This window comes from Convolutriloba macropyga, chromosome 9, assembly GCF_964194025.1.
Source record: "Convolutriloba macropyga chromosome 9, txConMacr16.3, whole genome shotgun sequence".
NCBI classification, from domain to species: domain Eukaryota; kingdom Metazoa; phylum Xenacoelomorpha; order Acoela; family Convolutidae; genus Convolutriloba; species Convolutriloba macropyga.
In genome coordinates, this window is record NC_134476.1 from 26,453,652 (window position 1) to 26,475,004 (window position 21,353).

General features: G+C 36.5%; 1 protein-coding gene across 9 annotated transcripts in view; it reads left to right on the forward strand.

Moving 5' to 3' along the window:
* The window catches only part of LOC142345689 (uncharacterized), a 70,195-nt gene that overhangs the window by 16,780 nt on the left and 32,062 nt on the right, over nt 1-21,353 (forward strand). For 6 of the 9 annotated variants that reach the window (XM_075397925.1, XM_075397934.1, XM_075397933.1 and 3 more), the window contains exon 2: nt 14,956-16,247. In XM_075397925.1, the coding sequence (XP_075254040.1) occupies nt 16,245-16,247 (3 nt within the window). In that variant the 5' untranslated portion in view covers nt 14,956-16,244. Of the gene's footprint in view, nt 1-17; nt 2,583-4,675; nt 5,295-14,955; nt 16,248-21,353 lie in introns of those variants that run through there. The other 3 variants (XM_075397927.1, XM_075397926.1, XM_075397931.1) reach the window with 3 other exon arrangements.

The following is a 21,353-nucleotide window of genomic DNA, read 5'->3' on the forward strand; positions in this document are numbered from 1 at the left end:
TGTCAAATCCTAAATTCTTTTAATTGATTTCTGAGTCATTGTTCTTTATCATAAGTCATGGTATTTATAAATATTTAAGGACCTCTTTTCATGTCATCTCACTTTTTTGAAGAGAAAAGGCAGTCCCTCTCTCCAATGGCAGTATTTGTTTGTCTAATAGTGGTTTGAATATTCCTCCAAGCCGACCATTTCAGATGTTTTGTTTTCGTTACAACGATGACGTAATTGGTTTTCAAACAGGCTTATCTATCAAACGGGAAAGTGAATAGTATAAAATTACTACGTGCGCTGCCAGTCTTTTGTTTTGACATTGCAATGAATTTTATTGACATAATTTAGAGTTACAAGTTAGAGTACATAACTCATAAGTTAACAAGCCTATGATCTCTGTAATTTTTTTACAGAGACCAAAGTAATAAAATGAATTGACAAACGATACAGTGAATCCGGAAACAAATTGAGAGGGGGGTTGCTAATTTCTTTTTATTCAAGAGAGTAACTTAACTTATAATGCTTTTTAAAAATCTTTTTGAGCACAATTTGCATTTTTTGCATGAAGATCTTCGAACCCAATTTTAAATATAATTAACTGTTTCTAATTATATCTTCATTCCAAGCGAATGAAATTTCATATCTAACTTAAAAAGTGCTTTGCATCCATATTTATTTTTAGCCCAGGATTGCTGGGTCACTTCAGCATACAGCCGCTTTTTGACCCTTTTCGTATGCTTGCTTCAACCCTTATTGGTCTATGATTACAGAGCTGTGGCTTGAGTGTACAGTGCTGTCATTAACCCAGTGAAGGACCGAAGACTCCCCACCATCTTTCATCTTTCCCTTTCTCCCACCTTTTCCTTAATTCTCATCACTCGCATTTTCTGTTCCGTATCTTTGTCTCCTTCCCTCTTTCTTTTTAAATAATTCAACGGTTCATTTTGTCTTCATTCTAGGCTGCTGTTTTGCTGCTGGTGAATTGTAAAATATTATTACGCACTAAAAGGTAGAAAAGTTGAATATTTATTTTGGTTTTCCTCGAATGTAAACATTCAGCTTTTTTTGAAATGATTTTTAAAATTTATTATTAGTTGGAGCAAAAAAGAATTTCAACCAATGGAATTGCTTTCTTTTTTGAATGAATTTAGGCTTTAAAATCAGATTTCTGCTAATTGAGAACAGTTTGTACGTTGTGATCTTTGTCGGTATTTTATGCGCTTAGACGGAACTGCCTGTTGTTAGATGCCGCCTTTTGTCCTTTTCCCCATTCTCTCCCTTTCTCATTAGTTGTGAAGGGACAGAAAGATAGAGAGTAGCAAGTGGTGATTGCCGAATTTTCCCACAGAAGTTTTAGCCGAAGACCCAAAAATGAGAATTTAAGCCGACAACCCGACCGCACACAAATTGTAATGTGTGGCAGGACGAACTAGTAATTTTTTGTCAACCCGATTTTCGATCAAATTTTAATCAGATTTAAGCGTCGGAAAAATTTCTAATTTTTCCCTTGTCGGCTAATCTCGCTGTTGGCCAATATTCCTAGCTAGTACAATAGAACGAGGCACCTCCGACCACCACTCCCTACCTATTTGATATTTTATTAGTTACCCCCATTCCTCCTCCCCTTTCGCCTCTAAACAACTACCCTCCACCCCCTCCCCGGTGGCTCTTCCTTCATCCCAAAGACACTCGTACATGCCATCCATCATCCATCCGTGCCGGCGTGATAAGAAGAGCGTTTTATTCCTTCTTTTACGCCTCTCTTCCGTTCACTTACTTGCTTCCTCACTACTCACATGCCTGCTATTGTGCGCTTGCCGCCCGCCCGACCTATTTTCTATGCACGCTTATCACGCGCACAAAATGAGGTAACGGCAGACAGCTTGATTTTCACCTTCTTAAGTTCAATTTGTCACACAGTGTCTTTTTTTTACAGAAAACCCGCCGCTTTGAAGTTTGATTGTGCTTAATAACTCTACATTGTGAAGGTCGAAATTAGCAGACTAAAAAGGATTAATTGGACTTTTTATTGTCTGGATCGTAAAATGAGAATGCTTGCTTTCAGTCGGCGGGATTTTTAAGTTCTTTGTTCTGCTTTCCCGGAAAACCATTAATTTATTTTTCCCCTGAAGAAATTATTATCTTGAATTTCCTCAGAGAAAAACTACGTATGCCTCGAATGTGATCATTTTTTACATGAGTTGTTAATATTCAAGCAGAGTTTTTCATTCTAAAGTGGAACTGCTGAAAATTGAGCAGTATATTTTCCGAGACATTGAAACGTTAATGTGATGTTAAAACGTTATTCAGCTGATGAAACATTATTTATGGGTGAAATTTAATCCGATAAAGTGAAAATGAGTCTAGCGTGTTTCTTTCTCATACACACATTATGTTAGATGTGCTTTGAGATTTTTTGACCCGTTCTCTTTTGATATTCCCCCAAGATGCTCCTTCACTTCCTCTCATAGGGAGGAAAAGTGTGTTTGAATTCTGTTTAATCATTCCGAACCTTACTGCTTACTTGTTGATATTTTATTATTTTTGGGGGCTTGGCTAATATATGACCGTCTGCCTCCTGCCGCTTAGTGGTGAGTCAGCTAGTTGATAGTTTTATCAAAATACGAGGAAATAATCGAAAAAATACGGGCGGTCTTTACTTGGCAGCATAAAATGCAGTTATAAATCTTGTCCGTTCGGTGCATTACTAATTTTAATGATCAAGTACTGATTAACACTGTGTAGCTGCCGATCGTCTGAGATTATTTTTTACAAAGGCAACCTTTTAGGTGCATTGATATTTTAACTTCAGTTGCCAATGGAATTCTTGGTAGATCAGAAAGCGTTATTTCAAAACAGATGCTCAATAAAATCATCTATGATAAAAGATATTCCGCCAAAATATGTGAAAGATTTTTAGAAATGCGGATTTCATTTTTCGTCTTCAGCAAAGTTATACTCACGATATCATGGGAAAATATTTTCAAGATACTGTTCGCAAGGTCTAAATATGTCAAATTTTGACATAATTACCATTTCCATTTTTTATTTGCTTATTGCAAAAGTGCAGACATTTTCATACTGAACGGAAATTATTTTGATACCACATTTGTGAGAGATCTCAATTTTTTAAACTGGGCCCTGCTTACGTAGCAGAAATTGGGTGGGCCAATTGGAGAATACAACCTGAGTTCACTTGGGTCGTGCTTGCAGTCATTAATCATTTTGAGACAGTCAATGAGGTTCTCATTAGATGAGTCAGTAGCCCTTTACTGGTTGATCTCAAGGTTACGTGAGAGTATCAATGAGGTGTAATAATTTGCAAGATCTCCGTCAGCAGCTCAAATACTCAGATTAATTGCTTGTTTTCGATTGTTTTTTTTTTATCAAAGATATTAGTTTTTTTTCGGTTTTTTGTGGTTTGTCGCTCAATTGTTTTTTGTCTGTGTAAAAGTTAGTAAAATGTGTTTAAAAATTTCGTTTCTCATTGAGATAAATGTTCTCCGGTTTTAACCCGAATTTGAATTCACTATTTTTGCATTGCAATGTTCGCCAAAATCACAAAATTCAAAGATGTGTGAGATGCTGAATTCAACTTTTCTATTTTCGTTCCATCTATTATTAGCGAAACTGCAGTTAGTCTTGAAGTACAATTAAAGTTTGATTTCAAAACATGGCCTGTTTTTTTGTGAACTGGATAATTATTTCTTTTGAATGCCAGAGGGGGAATATATTTGGGTACTGGGGTCATTATTCACTGTTCACATTTGTCGTCTGGCGCCCTTCTGTCTCTAACTTTCCGCAAACTCCCAACCAGGAAGCAATACTCCTCCCATTGTCCCCTGTGCATGTACCCGTTGTGCTTTATTGCGGCAACCCTAAATCGATACCCTATCAGTCAAAGCAGACATATAGAATAAGTGTGTGTAATGGGCCGGCTTGGGCATTGTTTTTGTTCACATTTGCTGCGTGGAAAAACCCTTTGTGCGCTCATCTATTTATTCTAGCGTTCTCTTTTTACCTCTTGAGTTGAGTAAACGTAGTCTTCTAATCACGCCTCATTTTTTATGATACTCTCTCTCTCGCAGGATTGCTGATTCCCATTTTGGGCAATGTTTAACCCTGATTTTGCCCCAGTTTTTAGTCTGCCCTCGATTGGGGTAAAAGAATTAAGAATGCGTGTATATAATACGTGTATGCTCAATTGCTCTGGTTGCCCGCCCTCCGTGACTGTAAATTTACGGTTATGTTATGTATCCATAACGCCTAACTTCCCACCCAGGCAGGGCTTGTAATAGTATCCAAATAAAGCAAGAATCCAAATTTGATTCCTACAGCTTAGCCGGATAAGATGGATATACAAGTAACCGAAACGGTAAATTGCATTAAGGAATTAAGCAGTAAAAGTATGGTGAATTTATGGCGAAATTGGTTCTGCCTTATTTGTGTTCCATTTTGTTTTCTTTTTTGTTTGGGGGAGGGGTGAGAGAGGTTTTGTTGTCGGCTGCTGTTACATATTATAACTATATAACTATCCAAAGGTATTACAGAGTATCGTAAATTCTGAGACTAGGCCAGGGTGGCAAATATTAATCATATTCCTTCCCTTACTACTCTTCCCGCCCGCCCATTTGCAACTTGTGTTCACGTGTCTCTGTTTCCTCACTTTTCCAGCTTTTTTCAGCTTTTATCGAGCCTCCACATCGCTTCCAGCCTGGATTAGCTATTAATCCAGTCTTTTATTACTCCGCTCCTTTTCAAGTTATTATATCAGCCCCATTTTACTATTCTTAACTAGGTTGGTTACCCTCGGTTAGTACCAATTTCACGCTCTGTTAAATACACTTACCTGCGTTTGTTTGCACAAATTTGTTTGGATTAACAATGTATCGATTTTTTGGAGTCGGAGGTTTTTGAAGATTAGGGTAATTTGGCTGGTTTTTGATTGTTTGTGTTTCTACCCTTTTCCGTAACTCAGACAATGGAATTGCATGAGAACGAAAGCGATTACCAATTTTGTCGGATAATATCGAATTAAGGCTGCTGATCATGTTCAAGGAACGGTATACTTTGTTTCAATTTTTGCATAGTTATTGTTTTGTAGGCAAAGAGGATTTGGTATTTCGGTAAAGGTTATACTGCATATGCGTTTAATATATTACTTACCAATTTCTCTTTACCAATTATATGTGGGATGATGATGTAAGGGAGTTTTCTACCCTAAAAGCATCCTCATTACATTTACAATATCCTATTTGCATACTTTATTGGTCAGTATTCCTCTTTGAATAATTGCAATTCAGGTATGTCCTACAGTTTATGATTTTGTGGCTTTCACTTTAAGCCTCTGTGTCTGCGAGAAAAATGTAGATTATGGCTTTACCTGAACTTGGGGCTAATTTTTCATTCTACTTGAGTGTTTTTCCAGACGCGGAATTCGAGGTTGACGGTATTAGATATCTTCAACTTTTTCGTCCGACTAATACCTCATTTTGTTGCAATGCGCTTTGTAAATGCTTTGCATAGAATGCTAAAGAGTATAAACAAGAGTATAAACGCTCAGGTAAAATTGAATTGAGGATTCAGTTTTTGATCCACTGAATGAAATTTGATTCACCAAAATCAATCGAAGCTGAAACGGCAGAATACAACTCCCTGCTTCGAAGAGTTTTTGAAAACCTGGGATTTCCATACCTGTAACCACCTCGAGTTAAATTATTCTGGGAAACTTAGCTGGTTGTACGAGCTATATTTTCTTAAGCTTAGATGTCAACTTTTACTATTTCGGTTTGTTGATATAGCTCGACATCGTGAGTAAGAAAAGACCAGAGGCAAGTTTTCGTCTGTCTAATTGATTTATTTACCTCAAAAAGAGGTGAGCTGTGGTGTTTGGTGGCGTTGCTTGTAAGTTTATTTTTTCGGTGTCCTGTTTTTTCACCCCTATTCTTTTACCCCCTATATTATAACCCCGATTTTTTAACCCCTACATCATTTAACCCCTCAATTATTTAACCCCTATATTGCTTCACCCCGATTTTAAGCTTCCTATAATTGAGGATAATTAAGCCTCAATTATTTCTATTTTAATTAATGGAGATTAAAATCGGGGTGAAATGACTGAGGTGTGAACATGCTTTTCACACCTCAATCATTTCACCCCGATTTTAATCTGTAAATTCATGGATCATAATTGTCAGGGACATAGAGCAAACGACACAATAGTTTAATGCAAAACTATAACAATTAGCGAATTAGTTATCTCAACTAATCCTTAATGGGGCAATTAAAAGCAATTGAAAACTGGATGTAACTCAAGAACATTTCTTGTTTTATTGCATTTTGAATTCAGCATGATAACTGCCGACTTTGAGTTTACTATTTCTTCAAAAAACAAAGAAATATTAGTTGTAGAGGGGCATGAGTTTTATGTTAAAAGATTAAATAAGTTTACCACTGCCTGGAATTGCTCAAAATATCAAAGTTACAAGTGCCGCGTTTCCGCTTTAACAAAAGATGACCAACTCATTCGCGTGAACGGTGAGCACAATCATAGTGCTTCGATTGGAAAGCCGGCCACGCGAAAAGTTATAAAAGAGATTAAAGCCCTGAGTGAAAACCTAACACCCGCAGCAGCCGTAGCTGCCGTAGTGTCAGTTCATGAGCCATCGGACCGGCATTTTGATATACCCGATAAATTTCAAGAGTTTTTGCGGTATGACAGCGGAAAAGATGACAACGAGCGTATTTTAGTTTTTGGCGATCCCCATATGACATCGGTTCTCGAAAGCTCCAAGTTTTGGCTTGGGGATGGAACGTTTAAACTATCGCCCAAAAACTTCTATCAAATATACACCCTTCATGTATATATTCTCGGTATTGCCCCTGCTTGTTTATATGCCCTCCTTCCCAACAAAACGGAAAAAACGTACAGCCGATTACTTGATGCCTTGGACACCTTTGCCCCAGATTGTAAGCCGGATAAGGTTCTGTTGGATTTTGAAATTGCCCCTATTAATGCTTTTCAAAAACATCATCCAGCTTCAATATTGTCGGGCTGTTATTTCCATTTAACTCAAAATTTTGTTTGAAAAATTGGAGAACTTGGACTAAAAAAGCTGGTGTCAGAAAATCATGAAGTGGCCCTGGCGCTTAAAATGATCCCTGCTCTAGCTTTTGAAAGAAGTGAGCAAATAGAAAAATCTTTTGAATTGATTGTCGAGGAAATAACGAATGTGGCGGATCAGCAGAATTTGGATAGCTTCGTTATTGAGAAAATAGACGAGCTTTGTTTATATTTCGTTGCGTTGTTATAAATAGACGAGCTTTGTTTAAATATGGAATCAAAGGGACGCAGCCATTGAGGGAATTGCCAGAACAACCAATGCTGTTGAGGGCTGGCATTATGGGATACAAGCCTTATTCAGCGGATCCCATCCCGGAATTTGGAAACTTTTGACTAATTTACAAAAAGACGCTGCGGTGCAAAAATTAAACTTTTTGAATGCCTCATCCGGTCACAAATTCCCAAAGAAGAAGAAGTATGAGAATTTGAAAGCGAAAGTGCAAAACTTGATGCACATTTACAGGGATGAAACTGATATCCATTTTTTCAGGGCTATTGCCAGTTTGACTTAGTTGTGTATTTATCGTGTATTTTATTATGTTTGTTTTTGTGTTAATTTAAATTCGAAATCCATCTTAATATTTTTGAGTTGGCGCCCTCCTTGCGTCCTCACGGAGTTACGTCGAAGCCTCATATCGTGACTCATTAGGGAATTTGATCCCGGGCGTTAACCCTATGATGGGACCCCTAATTGGGAACACAGTTTTGCAACATTTAGATATGAAGCTTGCACAGCGTAGCTGCTAGCAAAAATATCAATCTGGATTTCATTGGAAATTCTGTTAAATACACGGTTGAATTTTGTTTTGAATTGCTAATTTATGCCTGCTCAGAAAGTTCGTTTTAAAATTTAGCTTTCATCCTTTCATTTGAAAAGTACCCGTTTTTCCGTCTTCTAGACTAGGACAGTTTTTGAACTTTTTTGATTCAAATCAAAGTGCAACATAAAAGAGGTCAGACTTGTCAAGTGTTCTTTTTCGATCAAAGGCATTGTTCTAAAAAGCAGTCTCGTCATTATTCTTTAATTTGAAACAAACGCAAGCTGTTCAATGCCGCACTCTTGAAGGTCAGTAGTTTTGTGTTATTTAAGTCCTTTGAACTTTAGCTTTGCTAATTGTTCTTTTGGATGCCGAAATAGATAAAAGATTTCGGTGTTAAACCGATTTCGGGGTGAATAAATTGCGGGGTTAAATGACTGGGGGGTGATTATATACGGGGTTAAATTATAGGGGGTTAAATAAATCGGGGTGAAAAGAAGTAGAACCATTTTTTCTATGGTTCATCAAAATTATACCGTTGGGAATTTTCGGAAGGACTTAAATTGAAATATGCTGTAACCAAAACTAACTACTTTTCTCTGCTGCTCTACAAGATAACAATTCTTTTGTCAGATTTCTACATGATAATCACTTTCCTGCCAGGTTTCAGCAACAACCAAATTTTTCTGCAAAAACTACTTTCTATAAGATTCCTGCAATATATTTTTTATCTCAAGTTCTTATAAATGAAATGCCAAATGCTTTTAAAATCGGGATTTCTGTAAGTATTTTGTTAATTGCTCCCGAACGAAGTTTGAAGCAATTATTGTAAACGTGTTGGTCTTTTTTATGCAAAATTTTTGCTTGAACATTTGCCCTTTTGAGTGACCTTCACGCCCTTGACTTTGTTTTGCGTGACCAAGATTTTTCTCTTTCTCAAACACAAGTGTCAACAGCTGGACTCAAGTCCTTTAATGAAGCTTGTAATGATGAAGTAAAAATTGTCTCTTCTCTTTATAAGAAAATGTCTCTTCTTTTAACAATTAGCTATTTGCCTTCTAAGTGGCAAAATAATTTCACCTGAGCCTGTTTTCAAGAAAACAGAAATGTCATTTTGACAGTAAAAAAGTAAGTTTTTTTATGAAAGTGAACTTGTAAATCATCATTCTGAAATGTTGATAATCTAGCAGTTTGTAGTATTTTCAAATGTTTTTAATCTTTTATTCGAAAGGCAGTTGTAATGGCAATAATTGTGCCAACAATGAAAATGAACGAAGCTTATTATCAACCATTTGAAATAGAGCTCAGCCGGAACGAACATGGAATCTTATAAGAAGACTATTTTTCTGCGCAATTTTGTTCCGGAAAGTTCTGCGAGATAAACCGTCGTTGACAGAATCTTCAAGATTATTCATCATTTTCTGCCAGAAATAGAAGATCTCCTTTATTCTAACAGATACTGCCAGATTTCTACAAGATCTCTTCTGTCTCGGCCAGATTTCTGTCTCAGCTATGATACTGCTTTTTGACAATCATCATTAATATTTTCGCGCGGCCTACGGCTTCATTTCATTCCAATTTTTACTCGATACGTTGAAAAGGAGTGGTCTAATGCACACTTGAAGGAATGAAATGTTAGGCTTGAAAGTCCCGTCGTTTTGAAAGCTCTGTCTGGTTTACTTACATGCAGTTATAGGATTCATTAAATATGACTTTTGAGAGCTTTTCTAATCTCCTTAGCGTTATACGCTCGCGCCTTTTCCTTGCTTTCTTTGTTTTTTTTCATTTAACTTGCCTGATTGTTCCCATGCATATCATGTTTTTCTAGGGCTTGTTTTTCAGCTATTACAAGTTGTACATCTTGTTTGAAAACAAATGAACAAACATTTTCTTTGTTCATTTTCCAAATCACTGATTGAAATTGCTTTCCATTGAACTTTAAAGAAGTAGTTTCGAGACAGTTGTTATTGAATTTTACAAGTTACGAATTGTGAAAAACGATGATCAAAGATATAGCTAGTTCTTTGAAATATTTTCAGCTTTTTGCTCTCTAGGTCAAGAACGATGTGTCATCTTGCTTTTAATATTCGTTCTGGATTTTCGCCCATCAATTTCATGCTTGCCTGGCAGACTTAATAAACTTACCAGCAATGAACAATTGTAAACTTGAGACCGTGACTATTAGCCAGTGTGCTTTGATAGTAAGTTAGGGTGTTGTGTTATATAGTGTTCTTTGAACTGTGGATATTTGGGACTCCATGTCTTTCGAATGGTACTTTTGGGGTGCTTTTGTCTTGCTAGTGACAAGTGATATTATTTTTACTCCATGACTCAATTGTTAAATTCGCCCTATCTTTTGTTCAACTTGTCTGTTTGAAGTGTAAACGTGAATCATGCTGACAGTTACCAATGAAGGGATTGTTATTCAACAGAAAGTTATTGACCGTTTGAGATGTAAATTGGCGTTCGAACTGAATTTGAAGCAGTGAACTATTTGTTGCCTTTTTGTGCTCCATTTTGTTCATTTTCATGTAAATGTTGAAATTATTTCCAATGACTTCATACATTTTTTGTTGTAATACCTTTTGTCGTGCCCCGTTATTGAAGATTATAATTTGAGTGAACTTGGACAATTTTTGAACTTAATAGTTTGTATGTGTTTCATGAAATTTGTACCATAGATTCATCCCAGTTAAGGATAATAATGGTAGCAATCTAATCTCAAAAACGAGGACAGTTACACAGTTACCGTATATTTTAACGCACTCTACATAACTAGGGCAAAATGAGGAAGAAAAGAGAGGAAAAGAGGCCCATTAGTTACAAGTAGTCACCAATAACAATGGCTAAAAGGGGTCTGGTGCCAAGTTCAGCCCCACAGCCAAGCATACAAATGAGGTCTGAAAGATTACAACACTTTTAGGGCATGAGTTAGACAAAAGCGCTCCTTGCCCCTTCAGCACTTTCTGTCTGTTAATGCACTGCGGATTTAATGAGACCCGAATTAGGTTAAAAATTTCGGGCTGAACTTCCTGAGCTTGCTTGCTAATAGGGAAAAATGTTTATTTCATCGTCCACTTTGACTTGTTTCAAACAATTGTTACATATATTGTTAAACTAGTTCTTTCTTTGATAGTTATTACGTGATATAGGCTTTACTTTGATTTTGAAATAGTGTGTGACCAAAATGCTGATTTGTGTTGCTCTGCGATGAAAACTGTTTTTTTATAAATGCTGATTTTATACAGGTAATAGTTGAAAAAGTTTAGGACCGACTTCTAGTTTTCCCGCTCCCACAGATCTTCTTAAGTTTCAGTCTCGTTAAGTCAGTGCCTCAAAATATGTTCGCTCCTCATTAAACTACGGAAACTTTTAGCAAAAACTTGTAAACGAGTAAATGATAAAAACAACTTTAGTTTTTAATTGGTTGAGTCCTTATGGTATTTTTTGCAATTTTTGTCTGAGTGATATGACGTCTTTTAAGAATGGCCTGAGTGTAGCTTGTATAGCTCCCAGACAGTCAAATACAGTTGGCGTCAGTGGATAAACGTGAGAGCTGCAAAAGTGCAAATAAAATGCACTTCATTTAGCCTCATTGAATCTGTACTGAAGGCCAACACTGATCATGGCTAATATTTGCTACTCCTATTGCTACCTATTTCATTGCCATTTTGCATTATTCCGTGAGAACCCAACTGCAATTTTACAGCAAGGTGCGAAAGTTAATTTTTATGAAATTAATTGCTCTCAAACAAAGTTTGTGGCAATTTTTTCAGTCCTTTAGATCTTCTTTAATGCTTTTTTCTAAAGTTTTTAGCCAGTCTTTTGAGAGCATGTCGTAAGATTGTATTTGATTATGTTAAATTGGGTGCAGACAAAGTTTATTTTTGGTCCTACACGTTTGACCTCGTTGCTGGTGATTTTTTCTCCACAACTCTGTTTCTTCCTCTCCCTAACTGTTTATTCCTCTCCACAACGATAATAAAATTAAATCTCCCATTCAGATTTATTGGATCACAAATTTTGTGGTAAACTGAATTAAAGGCAATGTGGCTAAGGCGTTTGGACTCATACCTATCTATTTAAACAGATAATTATTCTTTCACTCAAACGTCGTATGCATATAGCTGCGAGCCCTATTAAGGATTCTTTGTTACCCATTTTTTTTCTCGTCTTTAATGTAAATGTTTTTAATAAAAGTCAAAAATTCTTTGAAGATAAACCCTCCCTGCATGAAAGTGCATATTAACGAGGTATGATATCGTATGCACGTCAGGAATTAAGAGCCTAGCTTGCTTGGTTTAGTGCTGTAGATAATGAGGAGCCCAGAAAGAGTAGATATCATTATTCTGACAGCTTCAAAATCAGTAAAAACCCTAGTCGAGACCGGATGGTTATCTTGCAGGAATCTGTCAGATTCTGACAGATAGATGGTTCTCTTCCAAAATCTGACAAATAATTTGATAATCTTGCAAGATTCTGCCAGAAAACGGTTTATCTGGCAGAATCCGCCAGGAGAATGGTTATTTTGCAAGATTCTGGGATAAAACTGGTTATCTTGCAAGATTCTGATAAAAGGGAGTTCATTCGGGTTGAGCTGCATTTGAATATGTTTTTTGCTATCTTATCTGCTCAAATTATTTTCTCAGAAAATTATTTCCAGTACAGTTGTCTTGTCGATGTTATTAATTGCTCTCAAAGTTTTTAGCAATTATATTAGTTCTGTTGGTCTTTTAATGCTATTTTTTGCTTGACCGATTTTTTGCTACCCATTTGACATTTCGTCCTCAAAAACGATGAACAGGTAGCACTCGGTGGGCATGAAGTGTTCTTAGATTCTTTTAGCTGACTAGTCTCCAAGTATGCGCTTCACAGAAACTTTTGGAGACTTATACTTATGTTAAGAAGGGCGGTTCTTAGAGGTTGACCCACTTCCTCCCCCTCTCACTTCACCCCCTGCCAATCCCCAGACCTGCTCTTCAGGCCGTGAGGGCCCCGTGCAGCCAAAAACTGACCTCTCAGCGTTGCCCCCCCCCACTGTCCACCCCGCAGCGCCCACCTCACGCCCTTTCAATTAAGCTAAAGCTAGCCTCACTAATCCGTGGCTAGCTACTGGTTGTGTCAGAGGAATTCACCCGACGTTAGTCGGTTATGTTTGTTACTCAAAAAAATTTGTTTACTCGAAAAATTTTGAAAAATTTTAAACAGTGCTTGATCAAGGTGTGCTAGATGTGGTGCTTTGCTGAGTTACTTTTCCAACATTTTTATTTGATCATATTTCACGTAGATTACATGACAAACTTATTGTGGCTCAATGAAATACGAATCATTAGTTTTTCAAAAATTTTAAATACTGCGCGAATACTTTAAGCTAAATTAGCGTTTTCTTGTTGCACAGTAAACTAACATAAAGGAATTCTGACAGAAGAATCCGGTTCGAAATTTGCAGGATGCATAATGATTTTCAAGCTGTCAGAATAATGATATCTACTCCTCCTGGGCTCCTCATTATCTACAGCTCTAAACCAAACAAGCTGGGCTCTTAGTTCCTGAGCTGCACACGATAGCATACCTCGTAATATGCACTTTCACGTAGGGAGGGTTTATCTTCAAAGAATTTGTGACTTATTGAAAACTTTTAAATCAAAGACGAGAAAAAAGTGGGTAACAAAGAATCCTTAATGGGGCTCGCAACTATGCATACGACATTTGAGTAAAACTATACTTATCTGTTTATATAGATGGGTATGAGTCCGTACGCATTAGCCGCATTACCCTTTAATTCAGGTTACCACAAATTTTGTGATCCAATAAATGTGAATGAGATTTAATTTTTTTATCGTTGTGAAGAGGAATTAACAGTTATGGAGAGGAAAAAATAATATTGGAAAAAAAATCACCAGCAACGAGGTCAAACCTGTAGGTCTGAAAATAAACTTTATTTGCGACCAATTTAACATAATCGAATACAATCTGACGACATGCTCTCAATAGACTGCTTGTGATCCAACCATTGTAAGAAATTGGTTGATTACAGTTTTTCTACCAAAAACGCAGAAATATAGACTTGAAAACTCTGAGCTAGTTTTAATTAAAAATGGCGGGAAAAAGTTTTTCAGATTTTTTGTGCATCTTTTCCGCTGCGCGATGTGCTTGAAGTCACCTATGTTTGATTCTGTTACTTTTCTCTCTTTTGATAGTCAGAACAATTCGTAGAATTTTCCAATACCAAAACAGGCCAGTTTGTCAAAAATAGTTGCTGCAATACAAAAAATGGGGTTTACCCCATTTTTTATAGAAAACAGGCAGTTGCTTGGTTTTGAAAAGCAAAATTCTAGTGCCTTCCAAACGCGCTAATGTGAAATCAATGACAAGTTGTTTTATGAAAATTGAATTGCTTTTTGTGTACACTGCCTCTTTTTTTTTTTACAAATATTCGGCTGATTCTTTTGACCGAATCTAACTATTAGATTCTTCTTAGAAAAAGTTTCGCAAATTTTTTTGACAAAGCTCATTCTGGCATATAATTAATCTGACTCATTAAAAGTAATGTTTCTAATTATTTTTGGCTGATATAGCTGAGAATTTTGAATATAAATCTGCGAAAAACTCAAAGCATTTTTTGATACATTTCCCTGGAAATTAGATTGCTTCATTTTGTTGTGCTTTTCTTCGTGCTTAATTGGACTACAAATTTCAGTCAATGTGAAAATTGTTTTTGAATCATTAGCCATGAGTTTGTTTCCTCTCCTGCTCAATTGATCAGCTTAGCGCCGGTTGCCAATTAGAATTGTCACTTGTATAATTTATAGATGAAACGATTTCAGTTCCTAATATATTTTTTTGTGCTTTAAACTAATTGTGTACGTTTTTGAATTCTGGAGTCATTCTTTTTACTCAAGGTTGAATTATGTTTTTTAAATATTTTTTTGATTTTATAGATTTGCAAAAAGACTCATTGTCTTATCACATTTTTATTGTGCGCATTACGATTGAACGAATGATAAACTTGCGGTTTAATTCTTCTATGAAACTTTGTTTATTGTTACCTATTTGTTAATATTTTTGTTTGTTCTGTTTTAGAGCTGTGAACAAGTCGAGGCGGCATTGGAAAAATCCGGAGTGTGTCATAAAACGTTATGTTTGCTTTTGTTGTTATAATATCTGCCATTGCAATTAAGTTAAACTGATTTTGTAGCTTAATCCTTTCTCTCCAGAAAGAGGCTTTAATTTCGCCGTCAATTTAGCACCTATTGGCTAAGTTTCCGACGGATAACTTGTTCAGCTACATTTGTTGTCTTGAAATCCGATAATCGCGATTTATCAGCCGTGTTTCTAATCTCTTTATGCTCTTAGATCTTACTGTGTCGCTTCGTCGTTTCATAACAACTCCTAAATAAACGCAAACTTTAAAAGCTGCCAAGAACTTTGAGTTGAGGAAATTGCCAAATACAATTTACCACTTAGAGTCCTTTGAACATTTCCTTTTTACAATTTTTCACTCCGCTTTGCTACTATTAAATCGCTCAAATTCTCCCCACTAATATCTTTACTGCTATGAAATGAAATTTACCCAGAGCTTAGGAGTCTTTGAAACTGCTGGTAATTTATCGATATTAAACTGGTTCTTTTGTTAAGCTCGCGCAGTTAAACGAACATCGAAAGATTTGAAGTTGCCTTCAAATTTTTGCCCGATACTCGAGATTCTTAACCTTTCTCTCGCTGGGGGATAGACCCGCAGACCCCCCATTATAAATTAACCCTCGCGAATTTTATGAAAAGGTGGAATTGAAAAGCGGCATTAACGTGGAAGCCATTTACTGCTTGGGCTTTTTAAGCTTTTTGCAGTAGTCTTTCACTTGCAGATCGATCCAATCTCTTTTAAGCTAAGAGATACTGATTTCTTAGAACAACACACACAACCGATATTTAGTCTCTCATATAAGCCGAGTGTTGTCACACAAGCAGTGCTTGGTCTGATCTATCTAGCTGCTGCAAGCTTTCCCTAATAAAAGCAGCCATAGCTTTTTAACATATTCGACCAAATTTGACAATTTTGCCCATTTTTACTACCGTTTTGCACCCCTTTCGTTCTCTGTTCTTTCTTTTTCCTTTATTTCTTTACCTCTATTTCTCTACTTTTCTCGCTGTCTTTCTTCTTACCTTTTCTTTTGTTTTCAACCTTGATTTAACAGCCCGCAGTGGAAACCCATTCAGGCAGATACATTTGCGTGTTATTTTGTTATAATTACACCCTACACCTCTTGGCTACTTGATTTATTACGCGTGGACCGAATTCAATTACCTCGACACTCTTTACACATTTGCAACACCTATTTGACTGCAGTATTGTTGCAGGAACACTTCCCATCATGGTTAGTCCTGTTTAATTGAGAACAAAACTTGAAGATATGACAACTTTTAATTCAGAGGCAGTTGTACTTGTTGCTAAATAGAGAACAAAAACGAATGCAATATTAAAAAAAATGAACCTAGAACCAAATGTAGAACCAGATGTTGACTTGGAAGACAAAAACTTAGTCATTTGAAAATATACACTCAAACCCGAGACATCTGATAGTTATGCAAGAATTTGCAATAAAACACGAGAAGTCGGTAAGTCATACGCGCCAGCGAGCAACGATGTGACAAACTTTAACTGCTTTTCAACAGCGTTTAATCGCTCCCAAACGAAGTTTGCAGCAATTATATTAGTCCTGCTGGTCTTTTTTAATGCAATTTTTGTACTACCGACTTTTCGTCGACAGTTTTTAACGTCGGACAATTCGACTTTTTTTTCCTCAAAAACAGGATAAACAGGTAAAAAAAGCCCGGAGGACAATAAGTCGCCAAGCCGTTTGCTTAGAGCCTTACTAGTCTTAGAATGCGATTCAATGAAACATTTGAGGAGATTTAAGTTAATGGTGTATGGTGTGAAGGGTGGCTCTTAGAGGTTTGAACCCATGATGACCCCAGTCCACCGCCGCAACCGGTCTACCTTCCTCCACTTCTTTCCATACGTAACCCTACAAGCTCGACCCCCCCCTGCACACACAGAGAGATACTCACCACAACACGCCCTTCAAGCAAAATAAATTAATCTTTAGTCTGCCTCCCGAAGCCACAGATACTGACGAAGCCAAACAATCGCGGGTCGTTTCGGAGGTTATTTTTATATCTTTGATACTGATCTAGTGTGTCTTACTATGCAACATAAAGAGGTAACGCCCGGAGGGCATCAAGTTCTCTCAGAGCGGTTAGGCTTACTGGCTTGGTTCTTAATCTTAAAAGTTTGACCCCCTCAGTCACCCCCCCCCCCCCCCACCACTCCCCGTACTCGTATCAAAAGACTATTAGCCAGCAAAACTGTTGGCTCAGAAAAAAGCTAGCTAATTTGCACATTTTGGCTACAGAATGAATACAGCGCAATAGTCAATCAGCATCTATGTTTGCTCCTTATTTCATACATTTGCTCTTCGATTCTGCTTTTTGCTTTTGATGTTTTACTATATATAAACTTTTAAAAGCCTTGGAATTGACGTAATTCGTTTATTTATCAATTGAGTAAATTCGTTTGAAAGATTTTTTGGATCTTTTCTGTTTGCCCCCCCCCCCCCCAGCTTAGTGGGTGCATATTATTTGCACCCCCCAGACGCACGTGCCATATTTTTACATAATGATTTAAAAATATGGCACGTGCGTCTATGTAATGGCACGTTCTCTGTAACTGGGGGCGCATAACGTACCGGGGGGGGGGAGGCACAAACGGAAAAGATCCGATTTTTTTGAAAAAGAAACTCGAGGGCGCGTGCGTTTGAGAGCTGAGAACAATTTGCCTTTCAAAACTCGTATCAAAAGACTATTAGCCACCAAAACCGTTGGCTCAGAAAAAAGCTAGCTAATTTGCACATTTTGACTACAGAATGAATACAGCGCAATAGTCAATCAGCATCTATGTTTGCTCCTTATTTCATACATTTGCTCTTCGATTCTGCTTTTTGCTTTTGTTGTTTTACTATATATAAACTTTTAAAAGCTTTGGAATTGACGTATTTCGTTTATTTATCAATTGAGTAAATTCGTTTGAAAGATTTTTTGGATCTTTTCCGTTTGCCCCCCCCCCCCCAGCTTAGTGGGTGCATATTATTTGCACCCCCCAGACGCACGTGCCATATTTTTACACAATGATTTAAAAATATGGCACGTGCGTCTATGAATGGCACGTGCTCTGTAACTGGGGGCGCATAACGTACTGTGGGGGGAAAAGAATCCGATCACAAACGGAAAAGATCCGATTTTTTTTTGGAAAAAAAACTCGAGGGCGCGTGCGTTTGAGAGCTGAGAACAAATTGCCTTTTCTATCTATCTAACAAAACTAATTTATTTTTGAGTTGACGCCTAATTTTAAGGCATAGTTTTTCATCACTGATTTCACTTAGTGAGTATGCTATACTCATGCTAGTGAGTATGCTTTTGTACCATTTTTTCCGTGTAAACCTGTCCATTCTTTGTCATATTTATATATATCGCTATTTTTTTCACTTCTCTCATTCAAACGAATATCGTAAATTCTTGGCCAAAAAATGCTTTCCATATATATCACAATTGTGAATTGAATCAAAAGCTCCAGCTTGTTTTCTCATAATCAAAAATATATTGTTTGTTTCTGCTTTGATCTTTTCTAACTCTTGACACTGACATGAGTATGCTGTATGCTTGCCTGAACTAGTGAATATTTGAAAGTGGTCAATAACATTTTCCGATGCCATTGTACCTTTAAATATCATTTGAATAGTTACTTTGCGGATTTTTGAGCGGACATTTTGTGACAGTTCAAATACTGCCATTCATCACTTCAAAGAGCCGCTGTACTAAATATGCCATTTTATGATTTGGTATAAACCAATTAAGTCTCATCGGCTAACAGGAATAAACAGTTCTCTTTCCTGACTATTTAAATATAAATTGGATTAGACCGGGACAGGTGTTTGATTGCGGATTCATTGTGGCTATTATGGTGTAGTGTTGAAGGCGTGACGGTTAAATTATTGGACCTGTCACTGATATTACTTTTCCATTGTTGCAAAAGGTATCGGGATAAAATGAATATTGTGTAAAACTGAGGAAAAGGCGGTTTCTCTTGTTTAAACTTATTATGGAATCCATTTTCTGTGCGTTCTTTTCGAAATATTGATTTATTGTTGGAGCAAATTGGAAGGCTTTGAAGAGGTCATTCAAAAAGATACAATAGCAAAAAAATAAGCACAAAAATTGTATGAAAACGTAAATCACAGCTCTGCAAATCTATGCAATACTCAACTATTATTGTTAAGTAAAATCGGTAGTATTCATTAATGTTTTAGAATTTTTTGGAATTTCTTTATTTTTGGTGACGTATTGGAATAGTTTTTTTACGACCTTAACCTCAAAAGTAAATGAGCGCACCGAATTATGTAATACTTCGCATTTTACATATCTATTTTTAAAAAATATATTCAATATTTGAATTCGTGTGAAGCTTTACTGTGTACAGGTTTTTTGGGAGGGATTGGAGTAATTTACCACTTGAATTTTTCATCTCTTAGTGCTTTGAAGCAGTAAATCAACGTTCAGATGTTTTACAAAATCTTCCTAGGACTAGAAACATGACGTAGGAGTTTGTGTTTGACACGTGATAGGTTTGCTAACGAGGGAATATTGCATTAATGGACCTTAACTCTGCCAGTCAGTATCTACAGTTAGCAAATGTTTATTTATGTAAAATTAATGACCGTAAAAGCCTTAATAGTAAGTCCATCGGAAGGCGTCTCCTAGCAAAGTAATAAAACGCATCGTAAAATTGTTTCGTCAAATTATTTCACCGTATATTTTCACTCATTAGTGTTATTGTAATGTTGTAAATTATGGGTCAAACTATAATTTATTTCCGGGGGGTGTAATTTGAACTTCGATTTTGCCCTGGAAAGTTTAGAAAGCCTCGAGGCAAACGTCGGTTCTCTCTAAAATGTCACCATGAGTTGCCTCTGTTCAAAGGAACCAAGTGATACAAGTTTGTGGAGACTGAAAATTGGTACGTGTTGAAACGTGTTTAATGCCCATTAATATTCACGAGGCGTTGCATTTAACTGTTAACATTTTTTATTCAGGAAATACATACTAGCTGTATAAATCATTGTGAAATTTTTCAAGGCTATGTTCTCTTGGCTTTTGAATGTATCACTGAACTCAGTATGGGCAGGTATGTTAATTTCCAAATTTTAGATGTGTCTTGGATGCGTTTGAAAAGGTGTGCGTTTGCATAGGGATTTGTAAACTTTCATGATTACTGATGTGACTCAGGGTTTCAGTGCTTCTGCATTTTTGCTCAATTTTCGGAGCGGAGCAATAAGAAAATTTGTTGACCATCACAGCGGTTATTGCAGATTTTCTTTGTTTGGTTATGTTCTGTCTTTTAAGTGCCTTGAAATGAAAAGTGCAGCAGTTATTAGGACCTTTAGTCTAAATCGTTCAATTTTTGACCGACAGATGACTATTGATGATATTGAGATAGTTTGTATTCGATTTTGGAACATCTAAATCTAAGCATCATCGGAATCACTTTCATTCCAATTCTTAACCAACAAAACTGAACTGCACAAGCTTATTGACTCTTCGCAACAATTTTTTTTGATTTTTTTTCAAATCGTACACCATACTAGAACAATACTCACCTCACTCCAACAGCTTGAAAAGACGCTAGAATATAATGTCTGCCTGATGGAAACAATTTATGTGACGTCAAACTTGTTACATTTAAGTGTTGAGTTGGCTGTTAGTCTTTTTCAAACTGCTGTTTTTTGCTTTTGAAAACTGAATATTTTTGTTCTGTTCAATTTACTGTACTTTTTATTCGACAAAATTAGCATTTTTCGTAGACATTTGATTTGAAATTTGCCGAATTATTGAAAAGCAAGATTGAATGAAGATCTACTGAATTTTGATTACAGCAGGTCTCTGTTAAAAAGGGTTTTGATACAGTTTTTGATCAAACTGTGAGCGGATTGGTTGGGAGGATTGTGTGCTCATCTCAAGGCTCAATTTGGATTAAATTGAAACTTTTCATTTTTGTAACGTTTTGTCACAGTTGAAAATGTTATCATTGTTTCTATTATTGTTATGTTGTTTTCGTTATGTTACGACTGCCCAAGGTTAATATTTTGATCTGATATAATTTTCATTCCTTTCTAAGAAACTCTATAACCTGAAATTGTAACGCTAGCGTTTTAATAGTGTTTAATAGCCGCCGTCAGCCTCTCAAACGGCTATTATTTAGGCGCTTTCCTTTTTACAATTCAAAGAATTTGAATTGTATTGGGGCGCTGTCTTTTTTTTAAGATATGTTCTCACATTTTCATGATTATTGATATCAAATTGGAGTCGTGATTTTGGCCACGCCGAAACAGGAAGTGGAGCGACAAAGCGAGTGGTTTTGCGGCGTGAAA